Below are 13,100 nucleotides of genomic sequence, written 5' to 3' on the forward strand. Positions count from 1 at the left end.
TTGGTACCAGGTGGCTGGTAATTAAATGTACTTTATTAATAGTTCAACAAAGACCTAAAAATTGCAGTGGCATTGAGCAATAATCAATATGAGAGCAACTACAAATTCCATACTAAAAATACCAACCAAAACACTGTGATATTTCAATGTGCCCTGGCTACACCACCACACTCCTATTACATACGTAATTTTACCATGGCATTCCTGGCTAGGAATGGCAATAGTTGAAAACTGCACCTGTAGCTCAGTATAGTCATAATCTCTCACTAACTAAAAGAAAAAGAACAAAAAAGCATTGTACGTGTGTGCGTGTGTGTGTGTGTGTGTGTGTGTGTGTGTGTGTGTGTGCGTGCGCGCGCGCGTGCGCGCATGTGTGCCTTTCTGTCTGTCTATGTGAAAATCAGGGCATTCTCTGTCTCCTTGTGCTTGTGACACAAACATTGTCATATCATGTTTGGATAAATTAAGTAAAACTGGTTCATATATATCAAACATTTCTGGTGCCAAAGACTATAATAATTTTCTGGGTTTCCACAAGTAATCATTGTAACAAACTTAAATAAAGTCATTCTCTCAAATTCAAGTAGTTATGGGACATTTAAAAGTACATGCATGAAGTTAGTAATATGTACTGCTGACATTCAAATCTAGAACTCACAGGTTCCAGCTCCACTGTCTTCACCATCACCCTACAAACACTCCTTAAATGAAAGCCAGGCATTTATTAGACATTCATGACTTAACAGGCAATATGTGAGTCCCTAAAGACACAATTTAATTATTTACCTTAAATGAGGCGTGTTAAAATGACAATGAGTTCTCAACAGGTGGACACCATCATTCACACATTAGGGAAAGAAGGTTAATTGCTAAGTTTTGAGAAAAGTCGGCAGTCTATTCCTTGGACAGATCTTTCCAATAAAATCTTGCTGAGAGCTACATTCTCAAATAAGTACATAAGAATAAGAAACAATATGTGGCATTTTTAAACCTCTTCAGTTCTTGAGGTACTAAACAAGCAGATGTTTGAGAAGACTGGGGCTTATGAACACCGCTGCACTGTCAACAAATTAGGCAACATCTTTGCTGCCTGCTGCTAACACAGCAATCTCTTCAATTTAAAATTCTGATCATTTCTCCCGGATAGAAGAGAATTAGAATACATTCACGCAGGATGGAGTAAAACAAATCAAGGCATCTGTTTGCAACGGTAAAGCTTCGAGTAGAAGTTAAGCATACAGTATTGGTCTAGAGCACCCAATGTTTTAAAAATATGTTAAACAAACAATCACTTTCCATTCCTTTCCTGTATCATTTGACTAAGTGGAGTTTCCAGAAACTCTCCACCTACCTCAGAAACCATTGGAGACACTGATTGATTTGCTTAACTTCTACAGTCTATATCTAAAAAGAGGGGCACTATCTGATCCCCAAGGCTTGTTTACCTTCCTATCTAGACTAATGTATGACCTCCAGATTCAGTGAAAGCTCATGTCTCAAAAATGAGGCAAAAGAGAATTGAGAAAGACACCCTGTTGGAAACTCTGACATCTACATGTATACACAATCCTGTGCAAATGCATGCAAACAGACCCACATATGCAGAAAAAAAATCCACTTCCTGACTGCAAGAGACAGTGTGAACAGGATGAAGAGCCTAAGAGGAAAAGTTTGAGCAAACCCAGGACCAGCTGTTTTCTGATGTAAAAGTGAGGAAATACCCATCAATCCCAAACACAAACAAACATCCCACATCCACATCATACCAACCCAATTCCTAAGGAGAACACTAAAAGAAGGTTAACTGTACCAAAGAGGACATGAAGAAAAATACTCAAAGAATATTTAACCAGACAAAGTCTAAAACAAGCAAACAAACATCAATAACAACAAAACAACAACAAAATAACAGGAATTAGTAAGTATTGCGCTATAATAACTCCCAGTATCAATGGTCTCAATTCCCCCAATAAAAAGACACGGGCTAATAGATGGGATTAGAAAACAGGATTCATCTTTCTGGTGCCTCCAGGAAACACACATCACCACCACAGAGAGACATTACTTATGATAAAAAGATATAAAAGGGCATCCCAAACAAAGGGATGCAAGAAGCAAGCAGGAGTAGTTATTTTACTATCTGATGAGAGAGACTTCAAAATAAAACTAAGCAGAAGAGATATGGAAGGACACTACATGGCTCATTAAAGGAAATATAACTATGTACAAAACATAAGTGCTCCACAGTTTATAAAAGAAATACTACTACAGCTAAAATCACATATTGAACCTCACAAAGTAATAGTGGTGCCAGTACTCCACGTTCATCAATAGACAGGTCATGAAGACAAACACTAAACAGAGAAATGCAGTAGTTCAATAATGTCTTAATTAAAATGGACCTACCAGACATCTACAAAGAATTCCATCCATGGAATATGATTTTATCCTCAGAAGCCCATAGTACTTTATCCCAAATTTACCACATCTTTGGACACAGAGCAAGTCTCAACAGATGTAAGAAAACTGAAATAATACCCTGCACCCTGTCTGACCACCACAGGTAAAAGCTAGATAATAACTACAAGAACAGTCTAAAGTACACAAACTCAGGGAAACTCACTACTGAATGCAAGTTCGGTCAAGACAGAATGTAGCAAGAATCTTAAAAGGTCTTATTAATAAAAACAAACCTGGAGCCAGGTACTGGGGTCAACACTAGAAGATCAGAGAAGCAGAACAAGCCACAGCTTCCCCACCTTGCCAGTTCCTCGGCTGATCCTGTTTCCTCAGACTGGAAGCCTCTCAGTCCTTATCCAGAATGAATCTCTACTGAACTGTGCTGCTCAAAAGCCTAAAAGCTTAACCAGACTCTAGTTCCTGGTTTTCACACCTTATATACCTTTCTGCTTTCTGCCATCAATTCCTGGGAACAAAGGCTCTTGTTACCATGCCTAGCTGTTTCCAGTGTGGCTTTGAACTCACAGAGATCTGTGTTGGATCTCTGCCTCCAAAAGGCTAGGATTAAGGGCGTGTGTGCCACCATTTTCTGGCCTCTATATCTAGTGGCTGTTCTTTTCTCTGACCCCAGATAAGTTTATTAGGGTACACAATATTTTGGGGAACATAATATCACCACAAGAGAAATCAAGAAGGGAATTAAAAACATTTCAGGACCAACTGAAAAAAACAATATGAGAAAATCTATGGAATATAGTGAAGGCAGCTCCTAGACAAGTTCATAGCTCTAAGTGCCTAATTAAAATGAAAAAAAGAAAAAGCAAACAAAAATACAACTGGAGAGATATAGAAATAACTTAATGATACATTTGAAAGCTTAAAAAAATAAGAAGAAACAATGCCCAAAACGAGTCAAAGGGAAGAAATAGTAAAACTCAATGTTGACATCAGTGAAATAGAAAAAAAAATTACATAGAATCAATGAGATGAAATAGGTTTTGTAAGTTTCCCTGTGTGAGTTTTCTTTCATTGTTCCTTGGCATTTTCTGAGTGTTTGGTCTGGATTGTGAGCACAAACACTGTATTTCCGGACACATATTTTTGTCCAGAGTGAAAAGAAATTTGGTCTGTATAATCTGTGTTGCTTAATAACTAAGCAAAAGGCTGCAATAAGAAGGTCTTCTGCATGTCTGCTGAGAAAGAAAAACATACATGATTTACTGGTGGTAAACTGTGAGGCTCTTTATGTACTTACATTCTTCCTTTTATCTTTGTAAGAATATAGAAATGAACTGTCACAATTTTATAGCTAGGAAACTGAAATTCAAAGACATGGAAAACATATTCCCAGGCAAAGCTAGTCAATGCCTAGAAACACAATGGTCCTCTGTTTAGTTTTGTTAGTATTGGGTGCTGGGGATTAAATTTGGGGTTTCATGAAGGCTAGGGAAATACTTATATCGCTGACCCACATCCCCAGCCCAACAACGGTGAAATTGAAATATAATTTATGTAACTAAAAACTCATTACTTTACATCTCTTGGAAAAAAGTTACAAAAATAGAAACACACACAAAATCTTCTAGGCTAATTAAACATTTACAGATTTCAGTTCCCTCCCAATCAAAATGTTAAACTTCAAAACCCATTATAGTTCTCATCTACCATCTGTTTTATGATAAAATATCTGTGAATAAAATTTTGTGAATTGATTATTTTTAGATTTAAAATATATACTAGTTGCTTGAAATGACATTTTGGAAAGAAGCTTGGCTCCAAAAATGGTAGAAAGGTTTAAACACATTATTCATGAGAAACTATCAAGTGACTATAAACATTAAGTTTTCAAACTTTTAAAATAACCTACATAAAATTCATGGAAAGATGACTATTGTCAGTTTTAAAGCAATATACTTAATGTGGTAGCTGGTTTTATAGACATCAATCTTAGTAAAAGACCATGGACAGTATGTGAAAGAACCAGAACTTCACAGGAGAATACTGAATGGCCTCACTATACATTTAATAATAATTACATAAGCAACATTTTATCTCACTTGTAGAAGCATAAATCTTGGAAATAAATTCAGATGAATAATCTCAAGATAATCATCATTTTGGCAGGTGGATAGAAAAATGGAGAAAGTCAGTTAAAGAATGTTTGTACTCCCAGGTGAAAATGGACAGAAGAGATAGACAGAGTTCTTTACATTATGACTCAAGACACCAGGAGATACTGTGTCATAGCATTTTAACACACGTGTTTGTGGAAAAAAAGCTACCTGGGTTCAAAAATTAGTATACACCTTATAGATCTGGGAAAATACCTTTTCTGTCACAAAGTCTTCATCTACAAAATGAAAAACTAAAACTTAGCTCATAGGGTAATTACAGGATATTGTATGATTTAAGTGAACCATGCAGTGTTATGTCTAGCTTATGAAAATTGCTCAGTAAATAATATCTTTAATAAGCATTAAACTATTACTATTAAAATTTAGAGATTATAAAATGTAGAATGGATAGAGACCTACTTCTAGTGGTTGAGAATACCCATTTAAGTCTTAAATATATTATTATCGCATTCTTTAAATCACAAAATCTGTAAGCCTAGAACTTATAAAAGTTTACATTTAACAATCCAACTACACCTAAACCTCAGGTAATTATTTTAACAGGTAGTATTCATAAAATCTAACTGGAATGAGCAATGAGAGGTTATATTCTTATTTGAAAATGTCAGGATAATGTATTATTTTCATATATTGTAATTATATAATGCATATATAGCAGTTACACATACTGCTACATAAATGTAATCATGACAAGTATGTAGAGTTGTGCATTATGTAACTGTAGGTATGTACGTTCTAAGACGTGCTTAGTCAGCTGAGCTTTATTATTGTGTAAACAATACTATATTTACTTACATAACTGAATGATCACATCATGAGGTTATATAATCCTATGACATTGCTGCCACATTTGTGGTTCACTGTTGACTGAAATGCCATATGCTGTGTATGGTGACATTACATACAAACATATAATCTAAAGAGAAATGGGCATAAGATATATTTTGTGTTTTGTAAGATGGAATGTTTATATGTGATAATATTGATGGTACTGCCCAAACAATAACAACATCACAGCAGAAATGTACCAAGAGTTTTATGTAGCCTTTCATAGTCCACACAGATGGAATAGTCACTACCTACTCATGGGCACTGCCTGTGTGTGGAGGTCTGCCTTGGATGACTTACTATGAACTAGTGGAGGAAATAGAGAATGGACAGACACCTACTTCTAGTAGTTGAGAACACCCACTCAAGTCTTAATGTATGACAGCTTTAATCTAATTTATGTTTGCTACTGTATAGCGATGGTTCTATGTAGTGACCTTGGACTCTAGCCCAGACAGGAGAGGACCAGAGAGCTGACAATGGGGCCAAACCAGGATTAAATGAAGACATGTCCTGTTCACCAACTGTGCTCTTACAGTTTCTGGGCAAGGAAGAGTTGTTTGGAATCCTATGCAGAATTTTGATGTGCTGGGTCCAGAATCATTCTGAAATATCCCTCCTAATTTATGGAGAGTTAAGGAAACATGCTATAAAATATTAAGTGAATAATTTTAGTATTGAAAGAGGATGTCTATAATAGCAGGGAACTAGAAAAAGAGGTAAGATAAAGAAGACTTGTTCATTGAAAAGTATGAAATTAGGAATGTTTGTGATGGGTGCTTTTGTTCCAGAATTTACACTAAAAAACAGAGAGAAACTCTTTTTTTAAAAAGTGTCACTTCAGAAAAACAATTTGAAAATATGTCTACAGTTCTTGTATTTTCTTATAAAATTAAAGCATAATGTAAAATACTTTAAACATGACTACTGCAAAAGTGACTTGGGACACTAAGTCAACAAGTGATTTTTCTTGCTTAAAGAAATATATACACCCTTTTTGGAGGAGTAATAGCTCACACTTCTCCAAACTGATTATTCCCTAGAACAGGAACTGGGACAATGTCATAGTTTTTGTGCCTTCTAAACTAATGGGTTGGATATTAGCCAATGACAGATGGTGAGAGGTGAGGCCTAATGGATATATTCAGTCCTGGAGATCCTGCTCTTATGAATAGAGTACATGGCTATGAGAATTAAATTTCTGTCATTCATAAATAATCTGTGGTATCTATTATAGGAGAACCAAGCATAAAAGAGCTAACATCTTAATCATAATAGTAATAAATGATCATGTTACTTATTAATGTATTTCCTTTTAGATTATACATTTTACATGTACTTTCATTAATACAGAAAATGAAAATAAATAGCTATATTTCCCTTAGTGTCGTCTATAAGAGATATCTACCTATAGTTTGAATTATATATCTCTCCATTGTATTTTTCTTACCCACTGAAATTAAGAAATATAATTATTGGGGATCTATTTATATACTCTCATAAGTTTATAGTAGCACTTGAGAAAATCTCCTCACATCTTTGAGGGATAGCTAAAACATACTACTAACAGGAAGTTATAGTTGGTCCTTTGGAGTATTGATGCCCAACCATTAACATGTTTTATTAAATAGTAAATCTACTAAAGAAGTGGCATCTGGTTCAATTTGGACTGAATAAAGAGATGCTCAATCCAGGCAGGTCCAGTCCCCTCCTCCCAGATTGAGCCAAGCGTCCCTGCATAAGTCCCAGGTTTCAAAGCTTTGCCCTGGAGGAGGTGGGAATGGGAGGTGGGCTGGGGGGAAGGGGAGGGGGGCAGGAAGGGGGAGAACAAGGCAATCTGTGGCTGTTATGTAGAACTGAATGGTATTGTAAAATAAAATTTAAAAAAAAAACGGACAAATATAAAAAAAAAGAGATGCTCAAGAGAACACAAACCCTCAGATAAATGAGTGTAGTCATGGGAGGAAGTAACAAGGCTAAGGAGATCGAAAGTTCTAGAAAGAAGGAATCACGTGCTCATAACAGTTAGATTTATGCATCGCATAGATCAGTCACCAGCTAGGTGAAGGATGGATCAGGCATGACTATAGGGAAGAGTAAGGTAAGAATGTTGTTAAAGGAGTTTGCCAAACAGGACAAGGGCACAGACCCAGACATGTCTTCATGATGTTGTTCAATGAAGAGGTACCTGAGCAAATCCATCCCCCCCCACACACACACAGCATACAATTGATTATCATTGTGATTGTATTTCCACCAGAACCAGACAGCTAAACCCTACTGCTGAAGACATCCCATGTTCTATAGGCAGCAGACAGGTAAATCAAGCTGGAAATAAGATGAAGGTGGTTTCTCTGTTGGATCATCCTCGGAGTGTAAGCTGAGGGAGAATTGTAAGCCATGTAAGAATAAGAAGTGTAAGCTGAGAGAGAATTGATATCAACATTCGTACATATGTGTGGAATCTATGTCCTATACTACCTACGGATGAAGCAAAATGTGTTCACTGGTACAACAGGCATGGTACAATAGCCAACTGGTAACTAATAGGGGATTTATGTCAAGTACTGTGAACATGGTCTGAAGCCCATGCTTAGAGAGATCATAGGTCCTAAAAGGGAAGTCACTGTTGGTGTTTTGGCAATTGGACATGATATGCCAATCAACATGCCTCTTAAATAATTACATTTATCCCTGTCGCTTAGTGTTGCTGTCAGCTTTGCTCAGAGACGCTTCTTTTTACGGTGGACAAATTGCAGAGACTCAGAATTATTCCAGGGCTGAAAATAAGTGACTGCATGCCAAACTGGACATCCATATCACTCCCTTCAAACCTCGGCAAAATGTGCAAAGAATGCAGGTGGTGAGAAGTGAAATGCAGTGCACTAGAACAGCAGCTTCTGGGCATGGCACTGAAACTGATAGCAGCTGTGATTACCTACGCAAGACCAGGCACAAGTGTGGGCCCATCAATATTCTATTTTGTAGAGGGGTAGGTGCTCATGAGGCCTTATCTCTCTGAGGAGTTCTAGGCATGCAATGGTAGCTTTGGGGAGGTGACATGAGATGCCACCTTCCCAGAAGATCTAAAGGCACTTAGTGGCTCCTGGAGGATGAAGAAAATTTTTCTTCAGTAGTATAACCATTGGTAAGATACTCATGCTCCTGGGAACATCTTCTTACCTATGCTTTTCCAAGAAAACATGTTCTAATACATTGAGAAACTCTGTGTGTGTGTCTCTCTGTCTCAGTCTCTGTCTCTGTCTCTGTCTGTCTCTCTTTCTCCCCCCCCCTCTCTGTCTCTGTCTCTGTCTCCCTCTCTCACACACACAGAAACACACATACATGTACACACACATGCAGATGCAAACAAATGTCTTAAAAGTAAAAGGACTAGTTGGGAAGAGCAAAGAGGTCAGCAGGAGTAGGAAGGTACAAGAGAAGTAACAGGCATCAAAATGATAAAAATACCTTTGATGGACAGATACATATGTAGACAGATAGATAAACTATAATGAAATTCATTATGATGTATAATTAATAAATACTGATAATGACATTAGAAAGTATCATATAGAGATATGGAGAACATGTGAGATATGATATTGACTGGACTGGCAGAACATGCCCACTGATAAAATAGTGGCACAAATGTCATGGGAGTAACCAAACACTTCCTAATTGGATTTAAGTTCTGCTCCTCAAGATTGAGATTGTGAATTGACAGGTAAATGTACTGAGAATAGATTACCAGAATTCAAAGCAAAACAGATGTCAATTTAGCAGTGCATATAGACCTATGAAACCAGACAGACCTATTGCTGCTTAGAGAATGGCATCTTTAGTCCAAAGTTCTTCAGAAACCTACAATTGCAATGTGAAATGAATACTTATTTTTCTCTTCACCATTGATCACTTTCATTCACTCTTACAAAATTATAGCAAACATTGTACACTAGTCATTTCCTTATTCATCCTGCTTTGGTTAGTCTGGATGCCTAAGACATTTTCATCATGAGTTTCAGAGACCACAGAAATAATGGTGAGCAGCTACATACACCAGAGTATGATGGTTAATGCTTACTACCAAACAGACTGGAATCAGGACTACCTAGTAAAGCATGGGAGTTTTTTCAGAAAGGTTTTAGTAAAGAGAGAGCATCCATCTGAATGTGGGTAGCACAGTCCCATGTACTAGTATCCCAGACTGAATAAAACAGGGGAAAGAAGGCCAGCAGGGTGCCCACTTTGATCTGTCTACCTCCTGTCTGTGGTAACATGTAGCCTCATGATCCTACCCGCTCCTTTCCAACCATTATTGGTGATGGACTCAAATTAACCCTTTGAAACTGTAGGCCTCAAACGAGTTCTTTCCTCTTGGTTGCCTTGATCATGGTGTCTTATCACAACTATAAAAATGTAATGAAAACACATACCTTAAATAAGGCTTTGCAAATAGAAAACAACATCCTGCCCATGATGTTAACCTAGTCCACAAACACAGGGTGCAAAGATTCCTACCAAAAATTCATTGCAATCAAACAAGAAGTGAATAATATTAGACACTATGTATTTTAATTCTCACCTTGGAGCTGGGAACAAAGAGCCAACCAAACTCACAATGTAGCTTTCAGAATAAAGTGTCTGTAGAGCCTAAGAATAGAATCTCTGTCACACTTCCACCCATGACAGGCTATGGTGCTGGCTCTCACAAGTGGACTGTGAAAGCAGTGAGACAATTAAAAATGCAATTGGGGGCCGGGCGGTGGTGGCGCACGCCTTTAATCCCAGCACTTGGGAGGCAGAGTCAGGCGGATCTCTGTGAGTTCGAGGCCAGCCTGGGCTACCAAGTGAGCTCCAGGAAAGGCGCAAAGCTACGCAGAGAAACCCTGTCTCGAAAAACCAAAAAAAAAAAAAAAATGCAATTGGGGATGAATCCACAGGGGATGTCAGAGCCCTGGGGGTGGAAAAACGTAAGTCCTTAATTCATAGTATGGAAGAGAAGCAGCCTCTATACAGCTTTCCTGCCTCAGTCTATTAATGATTAACAAATTGCTCTGGCATTCACTCAGAGAAATGTTGGAATCCATTTACCATAGTGGTACTGTTTCCTTGGCCAAGAAATCTTCCTACAGATGTAAAGTACCCAAAATACAACACCAAACAGACGGCTGAGAAGCACACTATGTTTCAGAACAGAAAGTTAAACCTTACACACGGTCCCAAGAAAGACAATTTACTTGTAATCAAGTGACTATAAAAAAAAAAGTGTTTTTAGAAGATATAAATCTCAAACTAACTAACTGAACACGACTTTCAGCCATGAATTAATAACTACTCCCCCATATGCATTTGCTACTGGAGGAGTAATTTTTAATAGCATTATACATTAGCAAACCATTTGGATTCTATCAAAACATTCATCTCAGTAACCTACAGTTCCGTATCATTTTGGGGGTGGTAGCGAACAAAACTTGTGATTTGGCATTTCTCATTCCCAACAAGTTGACTGCAGGAAAGCCTCCCTTTGTATAAAATTATGCGTACTTTGCATTCAGGACAAGTATTAATTTTGTTAAGAAGAGTTTCAAGTATAAATCAGGTTGCTCTGGACATCTTTTGAACGTCTTACATCTTAATTCAGGTCACTTCCAATTTCTTTCCCACATCTGACGGAGTGTCCCAATTCCCTGGCTAGGTTTAAAAGGAAACAAACGCAGCTACTTCCAATGGCAACTCGAAGCCGAGAGAAAGCAGGGAGCCCGGGGCCCGTACCTGATGCTGCTCATGCTGCCTGTGTCCGAGCCAAGCTTGCATCGCTCCAGCTGGCTGGCCACGATCTGGCGTTCAGCCTCCAGCTCTCGGGTCAGCCTTTCAAACTGTAATTCCTGAAAGAAACCCACCAAAAAGGTGAATAGGAGCAACTGCATGAAACACAAAGTTTAGAAACAAGATGGCAGATGACAGATGGGGAAAATAAGATTTTTCCAGGCATCAACTTTGAGAAACAGAGAGTATTGCTGTATAATAAGGCGAGGGTCTGAAAATTAGACAGATTTGTAAGACACTGGCCCCCAGATACCAATATAAGTTATTTGTTATCGGTTTCATCAAGTTTAAAATGGGCTAAAATACTAATTTCATAAATAGGAAGTGAAAATTAAGTGAGATACCCAGCTAAACCACTTTTCATGCATATTTTAGTTGCAATTTTTATCTTGTTTAAGAAGCAAAATTGTAAGTAGTCACATATTTAAGAAAAATTTTAACAGTTATTATTTTATAATTTCATGTTTAACTATTTCAAAAATTAAATTATCTGCACAGTTATATTTCAGGAATGAAAAAGAAAAATACTGAAACCTAGATATAGGGTAGACGAGACTTTTACAGAATTAAAACCTCTCAAGGTTTAGTGGGTTTGTTTTTTCAACATAGTCAACAATCTTACCAGCCGCCTTAAGATATTTTTGTATGAAGTTTTTATATCACAGGTTCACAGGTTGTAATGGTTCCTTTGTTTTATTAAAAAAAAAACCAACTCCCCCAATATTGCTCATAAAAGTGGAAATTTTTTTTAAATGTTGACATTATTTGGAGATTTAAGTACAAGACACTTTGTAAATGAGAGACCCCTCTTCCTACCACAGTGGTAAAGCAAGATGGTCAAGAATCATGGTCAAGTTCAGTCTTTCCTTCACACATTCTGGATGGTACAAACTACTTCTGGTAAAAACTGAACATGAAGACCCCTGTTGGGTGAATCTCTGACCTATATCCTGGCCTCCTCTCTAAAGATTTATTTTTTTGGAAGTTCACCCTCACAGGAATATCCAATTTCTCATTTCTAGTATTTAAATAATATTGTGTCTTAAGTCTGCCCATGCTACAGGAAACTGAATCATCATTCTGTATTGAACACACCTTTAAAACAATGAACTTAAAGACCACACAGGGTTGTTTGTAGCCAGACAGAAGTCTATGATTATTTCATCTTCTCCATAGAAGGCTACTATGGTGACACATTGCAACAATCTAATACACAGTTCAAAATTAAGTGACACACACTAAGGACACACAGCTTCTTGTAGCTGCTCTCATAGTATGCTTTCTTCATGTCATTCCAACAGTCAGGAATGATGAAAGATGGTTAATGGTCAAGAGAGATGGGAGAGAATGTGCTTAGACATGAAGTAGATAGCCAATTGCCAAAAGTGATGGGAGACACTGAACAGTCAGGACCATGGGAAACAGTATCTTGACCAAGAGTGATGGAAACAGTCAGGAGTGACCACAGATGACAATAGCCAAGAGCAAAGAAAGACAATCAAATGTTGAGAGTGATGGGCAACAGCATCATGGTAGGGAGTGACAGGGGACAGTCAATGGTCAGGAGTGATGGGCAACCATCTGTTGTCAAGAGATAGTGGCAAAAACTGCATTATGAACAGATAGTAAGAATCTTCAGCATTTGGCATCCCTTTAAATAGACACACCACCCTCCATTCTGAAGAACATCTTTGAATATTTCCTATATTGTAAGTTTTTTTTTTAAGGGGGAATGTACTTTGAATATGCCTTTTACACTATTTTTTTTAATTTAAAGTTTATTTTTTGAGAATTTCATACCTGGATACTGGATTTACATAATTTCCACCCATCTTTCTCCCTTTCAAC

At 37.4% G+C, this 13,100-nt stretch overlaps 1 protein-coding gene across 6 annotated transcripts in view; it reads right to left on the reverse strand.

The window, feature by feature from the left end:
* The window catches only part of Ctnnd2 (catenin delta 2), an 881,165-nt gene that overhangs the window by 562,499 nt on the left and 305,566 nt on the right, over positions 1-13,100 (reverse strand). For all 6 annotated transcript variants that reach the window (XM_076551692.1, XM_076551693.1, XM_076551694.1 and 3 more), the window contains one exon: positions 11,199-11,311. In XM_076551692.1, the coding sequence (XP_076407807.1) occupies positions 11,199-11,311 (113 nt within the window). The remainder of the gene's footprint in view (positions 1-11,198; positions 11,312-13,100) is intronic.

The sequence above is a fragment of the Peromyscus maniculatus genome, chromosome 15 (assembly GCF_049852395.1).
Source record: "Peromyscus maniculatus bairdii isolate BWxNUB_F1_BW_parent chromosome 15, HU_Pman_BW_mat_3.1, whole genome shotgun sequence".
NCBI classification, from domain to species: Eukaryota; Metazoa; Chordata; class Mammalia; order Rodentia; family Cricetidae; genus Peromyscus; species Peromyscus maniculatus.